Source organism: Quercus suber, unplaced genomic scaffold (genome assembly GCF_002906115.3).
Source record: "Quercus suber isolate HL8 unplaced genomic scaffold, Cork oak 2.0 scaffold_250, whole genome shotgun sequence".
Classification (NCBI taxonomy): Eukaryota; Viridiplantae; Streptophyta; class Magnoliopsida; order Fagales; family Fagaceae; genus Quercus; species Quercus suber.
The window spans coordinates 55,842-77,147 of NW_027069706.1; the positions used below are offsets into that span (position 1 = coordinate 55,842).

Genomic DNA, 21,306 nt, shown 5'->3' on the forward strand with positions numbered 1-21,306 from the left:
TCCCTTCCCATGTACATGCTTGCGTGGCTGCATCTATGATGTAGTGTGGGTCATAAGTTCGATTGATGGTACGTTGCTCCATGCTGTCTGGTAACCCCCGTTTCTTATTTAAGTTTTCTTTTTCTTTTTATCTCTTACATAACCCAAGTTCACATAATGTAATAATGTTCACACACCTATTCAATATTTGCATGATCCAAATTCATATATTAGAATTCATCATGGAGAGAACATCATGGATTGAAATTATATTATATCTATCGGACAAAAAATACCTAACATCCTTGTTAGAAAACTTGCGACAACACCCCAAATCTCCTTACGTTGCAAGCTTGCTTCGTATGATCTCACAAACTAGAAATGTACTAGTTGCATGTTTGACCCCTTTTTTTTTCCCCTTTCTAACAGGCATCGTATGAAACATTCACAAATCCATTGAACTGCATGTAGGTGTTGCTATTAGGGCTTTTGATGATGACCCAACACCAATGGAGTTGACCGCCACCACACTGAACCAACCGCCGTTGCAGGACACAACCGTAGGTGTCCAATGCGGTTGTCAACAAACCAATAAACAAAATAAAATGACTTCAAAAATTCTTTTGATAAGGGATGCAGGAACATGGTTGTCTTGTCTCATGTGCCACCATGGCACCATCTGTATGGTCCGATCTAATAAATTCTCAACCACCACACTTTGTTCCGATAACTATTTTGACATTTCAATTGAAGCAATCAAATTAATATCTGATACAGAATTTGACACTGCCACAATGCCACATATCTGGAATGAAATTGCAGATTCGTATATAGTCATTTACATCAAGCAAATAATATTCAGGTAAGTTAGTTACAAAAGGGTAAAATACCTGGAAGCTGCACCAGAGGGCTGATCCTTCAGGAAGACATTTTTCTTTGCTCTTTTAGTAAGAAAATATTTTAATTTATCTACATTTCACTGAATGTGGCGAAATTGCATCCATACTGAATTTTTTTTTTTTCTCCACTCAAAAAATATCAACATCACCCAGTTGTTCTACACAAATAACAAATTCACAACCTGGAAGCTCTGTATTTGTGCAATTATTTTCCTGCACAGAACCCATCCTAAGATGGCTAGGATCATTTTCATGAAAAGATTACAAAACCCACAAATAAAAACACATTTTAAACTTGGAAGTTCATATTCTGCAAGAAATGTACATCAACTTGACATCGCATCAGTGTCATCATGTTTATCTTCAGGAAGCACCACTTCTTCAGAGAAGATAAAATTGTTCACTGCATTAAAGATGCTTGCAATCTGCATTACTACCATTTGAGAATTGGTGGTTGTTGGCAGGACAGACACCGGAAGAGGGGGCATACACATAGGATGGAATTCCTTCTTATTGAAGGTTGGGGCATATAGCGTTAGGACTGCCTGACAAAAGAGGAATCTGCAAGAAACCCCGAGGCTTGTGTTTTTAACTTAAGTATAAGCATTAAAAAGAAAACAAAATATAAATAAATAAATTTTCTTTTAAGACATTTGTCTCCAAAAAAAAAATCTACATATTTAATGCATAGAGAGATGTATGAATGTGAAACTTGCAAATGCATGCTCACAAGAAGAAATCTATCATTCTAAATTTCTAATTCTTCTACAACCACACATTTTACCACAACTTGCACATGTGTCAACCTGTGATTGGATTATATCACTTACACATAGATCCACCACTAGTACTTGGTGAAATGTAATCCAATTACCACATGAAATGTGCAAATTGTGGTAAAGTGTGTATCACTATACTTTTCATTATCAGATTCAAGTCATCAAATATATTGCTGAATGATGAATCTAGACTTAAAAACACTACTTCTGAGTTAATACAAAAACAGGCCACCATTTTACACTTTTAGACTGAATGAAAAAAGCCGCAGCCAATTTAAATATCACAATGAAAATTTTGAGTCACCAACTTACAACAATAATTACTGATACAAATAAAATACATGCAGGCATCTAGTATCAACATACAGAATATAAAATTAAACAATACACAATCTACAAATAAACGAAAGTTAAATTTATAATATCATATTCATATAGACATTTTTATTGATCAGGATTGGAAATTATACCAATAAGCAAGCAATATTTGGCAAGTCCTGTACCACGAATTAATATCTGCTTTCAGCATTACATAAATAGACATCAATTTTGCAAGTACAATGTCTTTCTAATGCAAATTCTTTCAACTCTGTTCTCGCCAATAATTTTAATAATCCACAAGCAAATCGCATCTAAGAAGTGTTAACAATACCTAACTAAGCCAGAAATCAGTCATAACCTGTGTATTATTTATTGCTCAATAAGACAATAATTACCACCATAAAAAATAATAAATAAATAAAACACACACTAAAACAGAACTGCAATATTAAGAAAGTCCATATATGGCCTATTAATTGGTCAAAATTCCACTTGGTTCAAAAAATAGTTGTTTTTAGTGCACAAGGCTCTCGCTTCTGTGGGGTCTAGGATTACTAAGCAGTGGGTTGCAGTATAGCTAGGTCTTAGGTAATCTAATAGGCACAAAAAAAGGAGGAAGAAAAAAGCAGGAAAAATCATACTTAGTGCGCAAAATTCTCACTTCTGCAAGATTTAAGAGAGGTGATTAATAGGCAAACTTATCCCTAATTTTGGAGAGGCTAAAGAAAATTTAAAAACAAATAAATATATATATATAGAGAGAGAGAGAGACAGAGAGAGAGAGAGAGAGAGGTCATGAAGCTTTCCACATTGTGCAGCCCCAAAATTTCAAGCTTTGGAAAAGAACATTATGAACAAATGAACAATACCTTAAGAGAAGTCGTCTTAGGAATGGATCACTCAGGGTCTGTGCCCAAACAGGATTTAGAGTGTTTGATGTTGCCAAAGCTGATCCCCAAGCATTTAATGATGAGGAAAGCAGCTTCTCAGCCTTGTTAAACAAATCCTGAAACATTTTTTTTTTTAATAAATTTATTTAAAAAAAAAAAAAACTAACAAGCATCAAGTGAGGGGACTTGTCCATTACACACCATGTCAATATCAGAACCTGAATGACCAAGTAGCAGACAGAAAGCCTGCAACGGAGCAGTGAGAAAAATGGTGAATAGCCTTCCACTTGTGTGACGTGAGGAATCAGCAGCAGCAATGGGAGATGAAGAGCTTGGAGATAGGAGCATAGCAACTGGCTCTCCTTTTTCTGCTCCAACTATAGCCTGCACATAATTATGACCATGATGATTACTTCTCATGAGTTTAGCAAAAAATTGAAGTTGTTTGGCAGTGACTCTAAATAAATGTGGCTTAGGGGGGAAAATAGTGCATTTTCAAAAAAAAAAAAAAAGTAAATATTGTGCTGATTTAAAAAATAACTGAAAATCTGGTGCTATTTTTACATCATGTATTTCTGAGATTAAACTTATGTCTTCAAGACACAATTTCTGCATTATTCTATTGATGTGGCCAAGCTGACAAAAGTTTATATAAAAATTAATTAATTAATTATCCATTTTGAAATTGTATCTTAACATGATTTTACTATCATCAGAATTTCACTGCCATGGATTTTTTTTTTTTTTTATATATATAATTCAATAATTGGGAGAGTGGGGATTTAAACCCTGGCCATCTCCTTTGGAGACACCAGGGGATGTCAACCACTGCTACAGATTTCTTTGGAAGCAGAAAATCTCTCTTTAAGTTTAAATGGAAGAAGTGTTCCATTAGAGAAAAGCTCATGAGCTGAACAAGCTTCATGCTCAAAGGTGCTGCACATGCTGAACTCAAAATTAAAATTTGAGCTGGTTTAAGACATATTGAGATCAATTGGTACATCTGCTTCACCAAGATCATGTTAGAAAGATATTCTTTGAGTACTTGATTCTGAACACATATCAATCTGATTCTCACTAAATAAAGACAAGTAAAAATGGTATAAACCAGGAAAACATGGTAATTCGTACACGGCATGCCCTTTTCCCTTTTTTCTTCTATCAAAAACCCACTCTAAATTCCCATGAAACTCCATCAAACACACCATGCCTGAAATCTCCAACTAGCCAGCACCCAGCACCATCAAAAACCCATCACCAGCCACAATTTTAGCCTCAACCAACCACCCATATAAGGCAAACCCACAAACCAAAAGCACCCAAAAACCCAGTGCATACTCAAGGCTACTCAATCCAGCCCCAATCACATAAACACTCAATCATAGCGTCCAAACTTCCATAAAGCCATCATGAATATGTCACTGCCCCCACCACTAAAACTGAGACCCACATCACCACCACCAAACCCACCCATAAATCATCCCAAAACAGCCACACACAAAACCAACATGCAAACTAAACCCCAAGCTGCCATCCAAGCTATATCACCCATCAAACCAGTCACCGCCACCATGAGACCAACCTAGGCCAACATTTGGGCATTTAAAAAATAATAATAAAAAACTTCTCTTAACATATGGCTTTTGGAGACAACGCATCCCCCACTCCGCCTCCACCAAAAAAAAACCTCAACTTCTATTAACCATCAATCTGTCCAACACCATCTCTTTTTTCAGAATCCTCTTTATATCAACAATTTTAAACTTTGGAAATAAATACTTTTTTAAATACATAATTTGATAGTTGGGGGAGAGGGAAATACTTATTACTTTGCATATGGTATATAAATGTAAAACTCATGATATCAAAAATGCAGAGCATGAGACTTGCCTTGAATGCTGCACTGTTGTCACTGTCAATAATTAAAAAAAGTGGCCTTCTTGTAAACGGAACAAAGTCACTAGGGTAAATGCAGTTTAATCCTGGAAAAAGGTTATTTCATGTTAGAAAAATAGTGTTATAGTCCCAGAAAAATCATGGGTGAAATAATTCAAAAGCAAACTCATTGTTTGAGATTTCATGTACTAATGACATGGTAAAGCAGCTATCATAACATTAATCAAATAGGACTGTATTATCAAACACTAGACACAGAATACCTTGCTCTAGTAGTTCAGCCTTTCCAAATTTTTTTTTTTAATTCAAGCATACATCACTTTTCATCATCTCATTCATGTAATCTTCAGCTTATAGGAACAACGAGCAAAGCTCCAAGACCAAACCTATCAAATGGGTATTGGCTGAATACTTTAGTCACCCTTTTCACTTGGTTTAACCCATGTGAATTTGCCATGGGAATTATTTTGGGTTCTTTTAACGGTCAAATAGAATAGTGTTGTTAAAAGCATGCTTAGGCACACTTAAAACTCAAAATATCAAAGGTCAAAGCCCAAGATCTAAACTCATTTAATGAAACACGCTTAAGCACGCTTTTTTCTGAATTTTTTGAAGAAACACAAAGCACGCAGGTGCGCTTTTTTACCTTTATGTTGAAAAATGTGAATCATCAAAACTAACACCACAATCATGAGGGAAATGGCATGGACTATTAATTTGTTATACAAACATTATTCTTAAGTGTAGTACTATCCAAATTTTTGAATTCTGTTCAGAAGTCCATTTCGGATTTGGCTATTGGAATTGAATATCTCGGTTCCAGTACATACTAAAGTACTATTTCGGGGATTACTGCTATATATAACAATAACAATATAATAAGTTCATTCTATATAATTCATGCCATGTTATTAAACAACATAAATTCATAAAAGTTATAGCATTTATAAATATTATAAAAACAAAAAAAACAAAACAAAATACAAAGGTTCATAAAATCTCAGACATAATTAAACAAACTAAAATTTCTCAAACTCTCATAAAATTTTTTTTTTTAAACATCTCATACATAATTAACCCAAAAAAAAGTTCATAAAATCTCATAAAAAGTTGGTTTCTTTCTTATTAAAAAATTATAGAAAGCCATAAAAGCAATTTCAATCCAGAATGCATATTCTGCCCAAAATGACTGACTAATGCAATGGTTCATGTCCGCAACAATATATTCCATCCAGAATGGAATAGAACCCAAAACATTGGTACTATCATATAATTTTTTGTCTACAAATAAAAAGACACAAACAAGGATAATTTACTATTCTTGTGCTTTTCGGTCTTTTGCCATATAAAGCATAATCAAATTATCTAAAATGTTTACATTTAAACTTTATTTTGATAAGTAATGGAAAAAATTTATTAAAAAACAAAGCCAACCCAAGTACAGTGGGAATGTACTATGGGGGCAGTACAATCAAAACCCCAAATTACAAAGATCAAACAGAAATTGAAAAACATGAGTAACTCTGTAAAACTGAACTCCACTCAAGCTTAGTACGAAGAAAAAAAGATTTAATCTCAAGAATAGACCATTCATGTCTAAACTTTATAAGACAAAATTGTTATCATATTATCCATTGATAATCATTTTCAAATTTTCTATATAAAAATTTTTTGGAGGTGTTCAATTGATAGGAATTTAAAAGGAGAACTCATAATTCTTGGGAGTTTTGTAAATTATAGATGTTCTTTTGAACCTCATGGTGAGAGTTAGAAAATCATGGGATATTTCAATTTACTAGAATTTATGGATTTTGAACTCTAACCTAAAACATAGGAATTTTGATATCTCATGCATTATGCTTAAGTGGGAATCATTAAAATTGCTTCTTGCACTTAGGATTTTTTTTCTCCAAATTGATAGTTTTTATTTTTGAGTGAATCATATTGATTTTTTTTTTTTTCTCATGATGACAGATTTCTTTACTTAACATATATTTTTTCTTCAAAGATAAAAAACCTTAACATTAAAAAAAAAATTCCAGATTTATTTATTTATTTATTTATTTTTACATCAAATTGGCTGATACTTATGTAGTGTTTTTTTTTAAAAAAAAAACTCATATACCCAATAGATAGAGCTTTGTTTTGACTCATATACTTGGTAGTTATCACTAAGATTTTATTTCATAACAAACTAACTTATTTCAGCTATGTTACAAAATGTACAGAGTTTAACTCTGTTAATAAAAATTTATGGGTGTTCTACACATGTTTTGATCTTATATATAAACATAACATTTTTTATTCTTTTGGTGTAGTACGTAAGAAGATGACTTAATGAGACTCATAATATTCACTTGACACCCTATTTTTTTTTTTTTCAATTTAGATGAAATTGTATATAGGTGTGAATATTTTGTATGTGAAATAGGCTAAAATCATTTCCCTTCAATAGAACATAAGTTTACCAAACAACTTATATTAAATTATTAGTATTTTTGAAATCAATTCTCAAGATTTACCAAACACTAAAATTTAGGGCCCATTTGGTAATAGATTTCTAGTAACTTTGTTTAAGTGTTGTGAAAATACGTGTGGGTGAAAAAATGTTGTGGAAATAAGTATTGTGTTGTTTAAACAGCGAAAACTATTGTTCAAACAACATTACCAAACAAGCCCTTAATTTCTTAAGAATTCAAACTCATGAGAATTTTAAATTCTTAGGAATCAAAATCATGTCAAACGAAAAGAATCTCAAGGAATTGAAACAATTTTTGTAAAAAATTAAACTTATAGACTTTGTTCAACTGCATTGACCATTGAGTAAATAGGCAATATATATTAATATTTTGAGTTTATTAAATTTTTTTAATTATTATGAATATATATGATAAAGGTTACTATAATTATATTTGAAAAATATACTCTTTACTTCAATCACACACATGCTTGTGCTTGTGTTTTACACCTAAGCTCTAGGAGGGACAACTGTTGATGTGCGCTTGATGCTTTTACAAATACAGGTGAAAAGGTATAGACTAATTAGTCATATTGGCTCCATCTACAAATTTTGACAAGGGTGTTCAGTGTTGGCTAATAGGTTGAAATCAATATTTGGGAAGCTCCACTCTCATTCTTAATTATTTTACCGAACGGAAGATAGATTCTTGATTTAGTCCTAATTGCAAATAAATGTCTCAATGGTAGATTGCAATCGAGCATGTCAGGTGTTTTATGCAAGTTGGATTTGGAGAAAGCCTACAACCACAATATTGGACTTTTTTGCTCTACTTTCTAGAAAGATGAAGATTTGAGGAGAAATGGAAAACTTGGATACATTGTTTTTGTATCACTACAATTAGATTTTCAATTCTTATTAATGGAATCCCACGTGGTTTCTTTGATAGCTCGAGGGGACCATGTCAAGATGATCCTTTGTCACCATTGCTATTTGTCATCATGATGGAGCAATTGAGTAAGTTGTCAGACAGAGCAGTGGAGGGGCAGCACCTTGCTGGTTTGAAGGTGAGTAGTAAAAATAATGGTTTGTTGATGGTTCCCTTCTTTTATTTGCAGATGATACCTTGATTTTTGTGGAGATGATCCAGAACAACTTCAGAATTTAAGATGAGTGCTACTGTGTTTCAAGGATATTTATAAAGAGCATGCTATCAAGTTTGCCTTCGTATTTTGTTTCACTTTTTCCAATTCCTTCAAGTGTTGCTATACATATTGAGAAGCTGCAAAGGGATCTTATATGGGGTGGGTTAGGACTTGGGAGAGGAGGTTAAATTCCTTCTTTTCAATTAAAGGAAGATTTTTGAACCAATTCAACATGGAGGATTGGGCCTAAGGAGTTTGGTATCTTTCAACCAATCTTTATTAGGTAAAGGGCTTTGGTGTTTGTAACAGAGAAAGGTGCTCTTTGAAGGAATTTAGTGGATAAAAGATGGCAGTGAATGGGCTAGTTGGTGCTTGATATTGGAAGGGGTTCTTACTTCTTATGGAGTATGTATTTGGAAGTATATTAGAAGGGACTGGGGTACATTTTCCAAAATCATTAAATTTGAGGTTGATAACGGCACTAATGTTTGTTTTTGGCATGACCATTGGTGTGGCGAAGGGGCTCTCTAAAGGAGGCATTTTCTGATTTGTATGGAATTGCTCAGAGGGAGGCTACCTTGGATGATGTTACAAGATGGAATGCAGGCAACCTTCAGTCGGATATTACTTTGGTTTTAGAGCTATTCAGAATTGATAGATGGATATGCTAACAGACTTTCTTAATCTCATCTATTCCACAAAGATTAGAAGAGATGCTGAAGACCAAATATGTTGGATGCCAACCAGAAGCAAGTTATTTGAGGTAAATTCCTATAGCAAGCTTTTTTATCCTTTGTCTTTTTTTGATAGTTAAGAATGCAATGTTATTGATAAAGAAAGAAAAAATGTGCTAACAATGACGAACACAAAGTATCATAAGAATACAAATGAATCAAATGCTAGATCTAAGAGAATCTAGAAACTCAAAAATATCAGAACAATGTGAGGAACCACAAGCCCTAGACCAATCCAAAAGAGTATGACCAAACAAAGATTTTAATTGATCCAAAGAGCATTCAATATCCTCAAACGAACGGTGATTCCAGTCCTTCCAAACAGTCCACATCAAACAACCCGGCACCAATCTCCACACATCCAAGCCATGCTTCCTGAACCAATTCCTCCAACTAAACAATAAGCTCCCAATAGATCCTGGCATTATCCAGTTAATCCCAAACAGTAAGTCCTATAGCATGCGTTATGCTAGAGGTATGATTTTTTTTCCTTGGAAAAACATTTGGAGGGTTAAAGTTCCTGCTAAGTACCTTTTTTCCACTTGGACAGCTGCTTTATGAAAAATTATTATGAAAGATAACACACATAAGAAACTTAACTGTTGTGGTTTGGTGATGTACGTGCAAAAAAGATGGACTCTGTTGATCATTTACTTATAGTTTGGGATATCAGCAGAGAGTTATGGTCTCTAGTGTAATGTTTATTTCAGGTGCAGTGGATTCTGCGTAATAGGGTAGTTCATTTGTTGGCTTGTTGAAAGGGGCAGTTTGCTATCCATCGCAATGGTGATCTTTGGAGATACATAATGTAGACTATTTGGAAAATACACAATTGCAAGACATTTGAAAGACTTGCACGTGCTACAACATATCTTAAGCTAATCATCTTATGTTCCTTGTATGATTTGTGGTGCGTATCAAGTACCCGTGCACTTCAGGTGTGCTCTTTCTTCTCTTTTAATAAATTTTCTTTTAGGAATGGTAATGCAAGGGGAAAGTGCAGTTGATAGAGGATGACATGTATTAAAGCTTAGGGGTGGAGATAATGGAATCATCAAAGGCTGGAGGTGGCAGTGCCAACAGGGGAATAATTTTTTTTTTTTTTTTTTTTGATAGGTAAGAAAAAAATATTCAAAAACTGCTAGATGCAAAAAATATTCAAAATAAATATGGAAAATCCCAAAATTAATTCTCTCTCTCCCCTCATCTTCCTAATTTATCCCCTGCCAACAGGGGAATAAATTAGGAAGACGAGGGGAGAGAGAGAATTAATTTTGGGATTTTCCATATTTATTTTCATTTATTATGTCTATTTTTATGATAAAATGACATACTTTGCATCACTTAACAGTTCAGTCCAAGTTCTAACAATTGATGATTCATGACAGAAGAGTGACATTGACAACAACTTGAAAGTTCAAGGTCCTAGTTCTAAGTTTTGAAACTTGTGAAATCAATTTGGCAACAACATCAAATTCAGAGGGAGTATAACGCAGTTAGCCACACAAACCCAAAAAAAAGAAGAACCAAAATTAATTCTCTCTCTCCCCTCGTCTTCCTAATTTATTCCCCTGCCAACAGGGGAATAAATTAGGAAGACGAGGGGAGAGAGAGAATTAATTTTGGGATTTTCCATATTTATTTTCATTTATTATGTCTATTTTTTATGATAAAATGACATACTTTGCATCACTTAACAGTTCAGTCCAAGTTCTAACAATTGATGATTCATGACAGAAGAACAGGGGAATAAATTAGGAAGACAAGGGGGAGAGAGAGAGAACTAATTTTGGGATTTTCCATATTTATTTTCATTTATTATGTCTATTTTTTATGATAAAATGACATACTTTGCATCACTTAACAGTTCAGTCCAAGTTCTAACAATTGATGATTCATGACAGAAGAGTGACATTGACAATAACTTGAAAGTTCAAGGTCTTAGTTCTAAGTTTTGAAACTTGTGAAATCAATTTAGCAACAACATCAAATTCAGAGGGAGTATAATGCAGTTTAGCCACACACACCCAAAAAGAAGAAGAAGAAGAAGAAGAAGAAGAAGAAGAAGAAGATAATTAAAGGATTACATAGAACTAATGTTTGTTCATATACTAATTAAAGAAGATATTCTTCAAATGAATGACAATTTTATTAAAACAGGGAAAGGTCAAACGTCTAATTGAAGCGGTCTAGATTTGGCCTACAGAACAATTTCCTAAAACAAGGGTCTTTTTATAGACAAGTGTAATCCTAAAAAAGAAAAAATAAAAGGAACAAATCTTGATTATGAACAATTGTAATCCTTAAAGATTTTTCCAATTTCTCTCTATACACTAAAATAACAAAGCAGACTACCTTTGAAATTAGTTTATTTTCCTTTGCTTGCTGCTAGCTTTAATCCATCTCAAATATTAGAGGACAAAATGTCACGTGCAAAGGTATGCATGAAGCTTCAAGGCATACATACACACCACTTATAAGAGGGTAAGAGGGAATGAATAAAAGTTGAAAAATAAAATACTACATATATGGAAACTAACAGAATCGCCTAGACATCCCTCAAAAGGGGGTTCTATGAAATAATTGGAAATTGGAGAATGCATCTCAGTCAATGGTAAAAGATTGAGAGTTTATCAAAGAAATTCTGAGAAATACCTCCACTTCCACGAGTTCCAAATTGCAAGCAACCAGATTGGTGTTGCAAACAATCTCCTTGACTTTTCTGAGAAGGGTCCAAGACATCACAATGGGGGCCAAATGGCGAAGCAGAGGTTGCATCAGAGTAGGTGGCATGCAACTGAAGATTCCTGGCAGAATTCCCTGTTGTGTCAATAAAAGTTCCAGTACCTGATGTAGATGAAAATAGTAAGTCCAACTCTTCTGAAGCAATTTAAATGACATAAGAGGCATGAACACCTCACGGGCTTACACTCCAAATAAACCGAAAAGTAGAAACAATGAGTTGAGAAATAAAAATAATTTATGTACCTGAAGCTGACAGATATATTAAGAGAACTCCATCAGGGGGAAGCTCCTCACAAATTGTGGCCAGAACCTGCCCATAGAAAGCTAAATCACATTTAACATTGTGAATGCTAGAAAATCACAAAACATAATCCTCCAAAGCTCCTAATCTAACATTCTTTATCATTGTGCTAGAATGGTAACTTAATTCTGCATACTTACTGCAATGAAATGTGTAACAGATGGACGATATAAGACGGCTTTCCGAGGGTTAGGTGGCAAAGTAGGATCGGCAATATCCTGGGAGTAGTTCATACGACTAGACCCCGAGGATCCATTCTGGATAATTCTTGCACCGCTTGACTGATAAAATGAGCCACTAGGCTCCCACTCCAGACACTGAAGCATCCTGAAAGTGTCAAGAGTAAGCTCTGAAAACTTGACCTGATCAGGAAAGAACAACAAAGACAAGAAAAAGGAAAATTCAAAACATAATTTAGCATGCTCTATAGAACAATATCTTTTGGTTGGTTAAAAAAAAAAAAAAATGATAAGTAGGTTAAAAAAAAAATTATATATATATATAAAGAAAAGAAATATAGTAATACCTCATTATGATGGTAGCTGCTCAATATTGCATCTCGTAATCTTAAATTTCTCAATGGAACAGATGGGAGAACATGTGATAGTGAATCAGGATGAGGGTCCAATACAAGACTATATCTCAAGGGCCTGATATTCATAAAAGCTGTGTCAGCTTTCAATAATCTAACTATTTCCTGAACCACCAGCTTCCATTCTTTAAAGTCAGTTTCCTGGAAACAAAAATTATCCAAAGATACTGTCAATTCTGCAAACAAATGTGAAAACAATTTATGCAGAGATTCATGGAAATTTAAATTCTAACGTATTGCCATATTACTTTGAAATTGAGTGGCTCCATGCTTCCCTTGTATTCACATAGCATTTGGAAACAAGAATCCCTCATCTATAGTGAGACCACTTAAAAATTTTAAAATCAACACCAAATCTAATGGTATAGGATCTAACACAAGACATAAGTCTTAAAGGGCTCTATTACCATTTTTTTTTTCAATTTTTTTTTTTTATAGACACAATAAAATTTCAACTTATGAAATCTGCTCCATGATGATTGTTCTTTATTATCAATCCAAGACACTTGTCGGCTTTTGGTATAGGCAGGATATAAATCCCAAATTCCTTATTTGACAACAAGAGACTTTACTAGTTGAGCTCATTAGAACCCACATGCTCTAATACCAATTTTTATGTCTAATCTTTACGAATTCAACACTAAATTAGAGTTCTTGAATAGGGTTTGATGTTTAAGGGTTTAGGTAGTGTGAGGTAATAAAAAGAAATGAATCTTGAATGAGTTTGATGGTTATTTGCTGTTAAATAGTGAATATAACAAGAAATAAAGTAAGATAGACCCTAGCAAATTGCCATTACTACTACTAGAAGGACTAGGACTCCTAAATAACCTTTTAGGTTTCCTAACAATAACGGAAGGTAATTAAGAACTTCTAAACCAAATAAACAACCCATAATTTAGTAAGACTTTATTAAAACTAAAGCAGCAACTTTTTTTTCCTAAAGAAACTTAATACTAAGACTCGATAATAACTAAAGTAGCCTATGAAAGATGCCAAGAATTCCACAAATCAAAACTAAACCACTATTGTTAAACCTTTTGGTATTTGCTATTGTTTTTCCTCAAAACTCTTTACTATTTGCATCATGATCTGTTATAGAATCATAATTGAGGCCATTTTTTTTTGTTTTCAAATTTTATTGAGATGGCCCTCATTTCCTAGAATGATCCCAATCGCCAAAGATGAATTTGCACAATAAATAGTACATTTGAGGAGAGAAAAAAAAGGGGGGACCCCAGAAAACCCAAAAACAAAACAAAGAGCTTTTGAAAATTCCAATTCGCATGGGAAGACAAAATTGTCAAATTAACAATGACAACATCAAAACTATGAATTCACAATCAAAACTATATATAAAACACAACAAGTAATTTCAATTCTCATTAGCTATCAACACAAACCCCTAGAGAGCGTATCAAAAAAGCCATAAAGCTCAAAACCAAAACATGCATGCAAAAGAAAGTTAAAAAGTTAAAAGACCTGGAATGTCCTCTTGCACTCATCAACCAATATTTTCAGCTGGTTAACCAACTGGTGAACCATTTCCCGCTGGTTCAAAACTAAACACACCATGAGAAACCTAGCAAGAAACCTCAACTGTTTGTTCGCGAGATTGACATCCTGAAACAATCCCTCCTTGAAATATTCACGAGTCAATATTGCTTCGTAGAATACATAGGACTCTGACAAATAACTCGCCTCACTCGTCCGCATGTACTGCCCAAAATAAAGCTGCGCAATCCGAGATGCAATCTCACCAATCTCCCATCTCTTAAGCCCTGCGTCCACCAATTTCTGCCGATTCTCCTGTTGAAACTTCCACAACTGCGTGTACACTTTGAATACCTTATAGAAGTATGTATCATACCTAAAACGAAGCCACAAAAACATAACAAGTACTTTATCAATAACAAATAGCTTGTTTCTTCAAAATGATGAAATTTTATTCCATCCTCTTCTAGATCACATTATTATTCACTCTATGTGGACTCCTTGCATTAACTTTAATACAATGTCTCTCTTCAAAAATTATTAACTTCTATTTGGTCAATTCTGTATTCTTAAAACTACAAAAGAATATCCTCTCCATTTCACCGTTAAGATTTTATTTCTAGAATCTAACAGTCTATAGACTGACAAGTCATATAAATTTTTAAATAAAGTGACAATTTGTACTCCTTTATATTTGTAATATTTAATCCAAACCATAAAACATATTCATTTCAAATGGAAATGATCCTTTTCCACCAAACAATAAATCTAGAATCACAACAATTTCCACAAAAAAAATATTTTACAACTGTTGAGGTGGCAAGTTGTGAAAGTTTAAATAATAAAGTGGCGTCAGTGATGGCCCCAAATAAGAACCAATAAAAACCAGACAGCTCAACTATTGTGAAAAATGTAATGAAAATCACCCCCTCGAATTTGACTAAGCCAAATGAAACAATTAGCATCAAGTCTCCTAAAACTTACTAATACTAAAATCTAAAAGATAAATATCAAATCTGAACAATTTTCACGAAATATTTTACAACTGTTTAGATAGTAAGCAGTGAATGATAAGTAATGGGCCCAAATAAGAACCAATAAAAAACTGACAACTCAGTTGTTGCGAAAAATGTCATGAAAATTGTTATGTCCATTTGAGACTAAAAGCCAATTTCAACAATTAGCATTTAAGTCTGGTACAAGATACTAATACTAATCTAAACTTAATTGATAGTTAAGTAACCATATGTTATAACCGATGCAATCAATTTTCAAAAAAGAAAAAGAAAGCCCTAAGCCAAATGTAATAAAGAAAAAACAGGGGAAAAGGGAAATTGAAAAACCTGTTGCGTTGATAATAGGGCAAGTCTCTGATCTTAGAGAATTTCTTGTCAGCTTTGTCCACCAATGACCAATACAATTCGCTCACCGGAATCGCGCTGCTGTTACTACTGTTACTGTTTGTGTTTGCGTTTGTGTTTGTGTTTGAATTCTGAGACATTTTTTGATTTGTGAAATTCTTCTCTTTCGGTTTTTTCAGATTATAAAGTTGGCATTGTGTGTGCGACTGAGTTTGATCAGATGGAAAGAGAGAAGTGGAGGAAGAGACGGAGGAGGTTGACCGGTTAGTTCCGGGGGAAAAGGTGGGGGTAACCGGAGATTTACCGGTTAAAGTTGAAAAAAAGGAGTTTTGGAGTAAATGACACTTTTAATAATTAATTGCTTTTCAATTTCGAAGGAAGATCCCTTAACGACGAGGTCGTCTTCACTGCTCCACTCACAGTCACAGTCACAGTCCACTCTTTTAAAATTATGGCAGTCGGGTAGGGTCGGGTTTGGTTTAGGATTTTTTTTTTTTTTTTTTCTCCGTTAAACTCACGCGCCATTATCAAAACTACATTACCTAAATAAAAATAAAATAAAAAAATATAGAGTTCTTTTGAACGGGTTGTAAGTGAATGGAGTCAGTGAGTCCTGAGTCAAAAATAATAAAATACTCAAAAAAAAAAAAATCTTAAGTTTACATAATTTAAATTCATTACTGTATTAATAATATTATCACCATAAAAATTAGGTAATTTACGGTTAAATGCCCCGAAATGATGTAGTTTTTGGCTTTTTTTTTTTTTACTTTGAAAAATTTATAACATTATAAATATTTTTTTTTATAAAAACAAAAAAAGAAATAGAACAGTAAATGGCCATTATTTTGGTGGCAATTCAAGCGACAACGGTCCATTCCTTCAACTCTTATCCTCTCATATACAAATTTTGTTCCATTTTGAGACCGTGAAAAAAAAATATTAGTTCACTTATAACAGATGAAATTGACAATAGCAAAGATCCTATGAGTCTTATTGCAAAATCTTGGAGTTTAGACCAAAGCACTTAACACTTATCACACCTAAGATTGTAGACATGTTGTTTCAATCTTTCTTTTTCTTTTTCTTTTTCTTTTTTACATCAATAGTTGGAGGAGAAGGTATTTGATATTGTTTCAATCTAAGATATTTCATACTCTCAAAATTTGTATTGTAAGTGTTTAGATACCGCTTATTTTGCTGAAAAGTAAAAACACTGAAACAAATAAAAATTTAAATGTGTAAATAATACTGTGGGATCTAGTTTTAAAGTTTTTTTTTTAATAAAGTACTTGTGGGTCCCATGAACAGTGCACGGGACCCACTGAACAGTGCATAATCACGTGAAATGCTCTTCCCAGCAAAAAAAATAAAATAAAAAGGAAAACGCCAAAATGCAAACTCTGGCAACTGTATCCAAACAAATACTAAATCTTGTTGCCAAGTACTCACACTAAAAAGAAAACTTGTTAGTGGCTGCTATTTAATTCAATGTAATCATTATATTTCAATAATTGACATTATGATACATTTACATGGTAGCATATGGTATGATTTTTACCCCACACACACACACCAAAAAAAAAAAAAAGTTTAAAAAACGAGTTGCGCCATGGGGCAACCCAATTTTACTATATGGGTCAAGATTTTCATATTTGGATTAGGAATTTTCCTTTAAATTTGGGTCAGATTATCAAATCTAAATCCAATTTTGCTAGATATAGTAGTATAGATCTCAAAATGGGTCAAATCAAATAAGTTCACACTATAATTGGGTATACATGATTACATCAATATTATCTTGATTACATTTCCCCCTTTTTTTTTTCTTTTTTCTTTGACTTGTATTTAATAATTTAATAGTTAGAGAAAAGGGGTTTGAACATTGAATATTTCAGTTGAAGACACCAAAAAATTATAATTGAGCTATAAGACTCTTGTTGAAGGGATTAAAATAAATTTTAGCCCTTTTTGTACTCTTTTTTATAATAAAGCTTTATTTATTCCAAATTGACTTTCTTTTTAATATATATAAAAAGACTAGAATCTATATGTCGATCTAAAAAAAATAGAATTTATATATTGTTTGTAAGAGTATACAGTTTGTTTTTTTTTTAATAAAGATTTAAAAGGTTAGACGATTGTCATAGAGGATAAATATTAATCAATAAAGCCTTCAATCTTTTAATAAAAAATAGATGATAAATTAAATTCTTATAATTTTTTTATTAAAAAAAAAAAATCTTAACAGGCGTGCATTGTACTCCATGAGAGTTTTTCCTTAAGTAGTAAGTTTGGGAAATTGTTGTTGTACACACAAAGGCACAAAACTGACAAAAGGCAAAATATGTCTTAAAAACATAATTTCAAATTTTAACTTTAAAAATAAATAAATAATAATCGCGTGGCACACACGCACACGGTGTAATTATAATAGCTTTCCTAAACCCAGTAGGAGTAGGAAATAAATATATTGGGGTGGCCCACATAATCGATTTCCGAATTCTAGTAGGAATAGGAAACAACATATATCTTTTCGTCGAAGGCGGTTTTTTTTTTCCTTTTTTTTTTTTTTGACATCGTCCAAGGCGGTTTCCAACACGGCCCTATATATAGACATATGCACACATTGGCAAAGGCATAAGATTGCGTCCCAAATAAAAGTCTTTTAAGCCTTGATTATTTCTCAACGGGCAAGTAGTAATGGCGAAATCAGCAGCAGCAGCATGCAAAAGGAAAAGAACCCAGAACAAGAAGAAGAAGGAGTGCATGGATTTCTCAGTCACAGAGATGGACGTGGCTGAGCAGCTAATACAACTGATGAGCACAGACCCTATAGCTATAGGTCACCACCAAGACCACACCAACAATAACAGCGTGGAAGAAGAAGAACAATGCAATAACGAAGTATATGCAGCTGATCATTTATCTATAACCAATGTAATCTTTCCCAACAATCATATCGAAGAAGAAGAAGAAGAAGAATATCAAGTTTTTAGTTCTAGGAAAAAGAGGTTTCGATCCATTTATAATTTGTACTACTCCACCAAGCCTATATAAGTTGTTGTATAGTAATTAGGGTTTTTTCCCCTTATTTTCTTCTTTTAAAAACAATTTTTTATTTGTTAGACTAAAAAACTTGTTTGGCAATTCAAAATAGACAGCAAAAACAAAAACTGTTCTTAAAACTCAATTTATGAAGGAAACTGAAAACATGCAAAAGACTATTTTCAATTTCTAATTTCCAAAATTCAATGAAAACACGCATTTAATTTAATGAATCTGTCTCATTTAATAAATTAGCATTAGAGTTCAAATCCTAGTAACAACATATTTTAGTATTTTCTATTTTTTTTTTTCCTTCAAAAAACCATCTTTTTTAATTTCAACTAACCAAACATGTTTTTTATTTCAAAAATACAAGAAAATTGTTTTTTCTTTATATTCCCAAAAACAAATTTTTGAAAATAGAAAATAAAAACTGTTACCAAACATAACCTTAATGATATTGCACAGAATCAGTAGGCTGAATGCTTCGGCTTCGATGGACCAACAGTTGTTATGAAGGACTGCTAAGATGAACACACTATCAAAAAGAGACCGAGGTGGACCTGCCAAACACCCTCCGATGGCTAAGTTAGTTTCTTGCAAGAAAAGAGTTTCAACTTTTTTAGAAGTAAAATCTCAGATTGCACTTACCTTGATTTGATTCAAATCGGTCCTTATATAAAGAACCTTGGAGTGGTTATTGGCTTGCTAACTTCCCCAAGATTTGTGGAAATCAGTGAATCCGGACATAACTTCCTCAACGGTTATAGGAGTTACAACCGCTGATGGAAGTTAAGTACTTATGAAGAATTTGTGGCAATAAATATAGGTTGGGTAACCGCTCCAAGATTCTGTGGCTCGAATCCTTCATACAAGAGTGAGTCCATTCTTGAAGGTTTTTCCAAGTGTTGTGTGGTCGTCCATGTGTCGTGCCCATGGACGACTCTTTTGGTTCATAAACAGTGTTATATGATCATCCATGTACTTTTCGCATGGACGACTCTTTTGCTCAGATGATTTGTTTGAACATTTTGGCTCAAGGCTCATGGATGATCCCTATGGACGAACCAAAGATGGTAATTTTTGCTATCCCATCAGTTGCCCCTTATCTAGGGGTCGCCTAAGGATATTGTGGGGATTTAATTCACGCCTTTATGGCTCTGACCTAATTCCCTTTCTTCTTTTTTTAATAGGGCCTCATGTCACAATTTTCTTGGTTAACCTGTTGCATCAATTACATTTTTCAAAGAGACTACCACGTGTTGTCTTCTTAATGGTCGATGTCACTTCGCTGACCCTACTTCAGGGCCCTATAAATAGGCACATTCTCTTTCTTGCCCTTCACCTCTCTCATAATCTCCCCTCTGCCATCTCGTCCAGAGCCTCATCTAGCCCTTTGTCCTAGTTCTGTCAGGTATTTCCTCTTCCTTTTTAGGTTTTCGTCTTAATCTTTATTTTAGTCATGTCTTCGTCTAGTAGTAGTATAGAGAGAGGGATAGATGAGTACTAGGACGTTTCTTCTAGGAGTTATGAGAGTGGTGAGGGTAGCACAAGCTACAATAGTAGTTCTTCGGATGAGCATTACTCGTCTGGGGTCCCTTGTATTCCCTTTGAGGAATTCCAAGAGATGCAACGTAGGATGGCATTTGGAGCTGGGACTAACTCGTCTAGAGAGCCACCTAGCGTTTTTCAAGACGAGGAGGAGGAAAAGGAGAATGTTATATATAGCTGTTCTCCTAAAGTAGCGTCCACCCTAGACACCTCTAAATTAAAAACCCTTGTAGATAGATACCAGATCCCTATTAAGTTCAAACCTCGTCTACCCAAGGAAGGAGAATGGTGTTGTTTTTCTTCTGGTTTTGGAGTATATACGTCTTACCTTTTAGCTGGCCTTAGGTTTCCTCTTAATTCCTTTTGTAGAGATCTTCTCCATAGGTTGGGTATTGGACCTAACCAGCTCAACCCTAATGAATGGAGGACGGTAGTTGCCATGCAAGTGCTATGGCATGCAGCATTGGAAGGGGATTGTCCTATCACAGTGGACGAGTTCCTCTACTATTATAAGCCCTCAGAGATAAAAAAAAAAAAGTCTGCTGGTTTCTACCAGTTCTCGTCCAGAGGCTCCTACTATAGTTTAATAAAGGGTTGTAGCTCGTCTGACAGGCTCTAGAAAAAAGAAGTTTTTATTATTTCTGGAAATTGGGCTAGGGACCCAGTTGATGGATAATGCCCCCTTCCCACCTTTTACTTTTATTTCTCTTTACATATTTTCTAACTTTCAATCGTCTAACCCCCCCCCCCCTTTCTTTTTTATTGATGTAGTTGTTATTCGTCCACGCTTGGACAAATTTTACTTGAATCGAATTAACCAAGTACGTACCTTCCCTAGGAGAACTTTTCACGATCTAGTGACTCTTAGTTGTCTAGCTACGTGGGGGCTCAGCCCAGTACTTACTGCTAAGAATCTTGGTCACAAGGAAACCACTCGTCGAAGTAAGTATCATCCATTCTTCTTTTCTCTTCTCTTTTTCCTTTTTCTCTCTTTTTTTTTTCTTTTTTCTTTTTTAACTTGATTTTTCTCGTCACAAGAATGACTACAATGAGGGAGAATAAGGAAAAAACCATAACTAGTGAGGACGAGGATGCCCCCACACCACCAGTCGT

The 21,306-nt window shown here is 33.9% G+C and overlaps 1 protein-coding gene across 1 annotated transcript; it reads right to left on the reverse strand.

The window, feature by feature from the left end:
• Positions 1–748: 748 nt before the first annotated feature.
• LOC112003458 (uncharacterized) lies at positions 749–16,010 on the reverse strand. Its single transcript, XM_024035691.2, has 10 exons — positions 15,577–16,010; positions 14,222–14,609; positions 12,674–12,880; positions 12,288–12,509; positions 12,090–12,156; positions 11,757–11,948; positions 4,759–4,850; positions 3,070–3,252; positions 2,848–2,984; positions 749–1,439 (listed from the first exon to the last, which is right to left on the reverse strand). The coding sequence occupies exons 1-10, from the start codon at positions 15,732–15,734 to the stop codon at positions 1,205–1,207; spliced, it is 1,881 nt and encodes a 626-aa protein (XP_023891459.1). The 5' UTR covers positions 15,735–16,010; the 3' UTR covers positions 749–1,204.
• Between the last annotated feature and the right edge of the window lie 5,296 nt (positions 16,011–21,306).

Bases quoted from the DNA above. Each gene is read 5' to 3' on its own strand.
- LOC112003458 (XM_024035691.2), bottom strand. From the start codon at position 15,734: ATGTCTCAGAATTCAAACACAAACACAAACGCAAACACAAACAGTAAC. The intron at 14,610-15,576 runs GTTTTTCAATTT...GCTTCGTTTTAG, and splicing joins CCCTATTATCAACGCAACAG to GTATGATACATACTTCTATA. The intron at 1,440-2,847 runs GTATTGTTCATT...GGTTTCTTGCAG, and splicing joins CTAAGACGACTTCTCTTAAG to ATTCCTCTTTTGTCAGGCAG.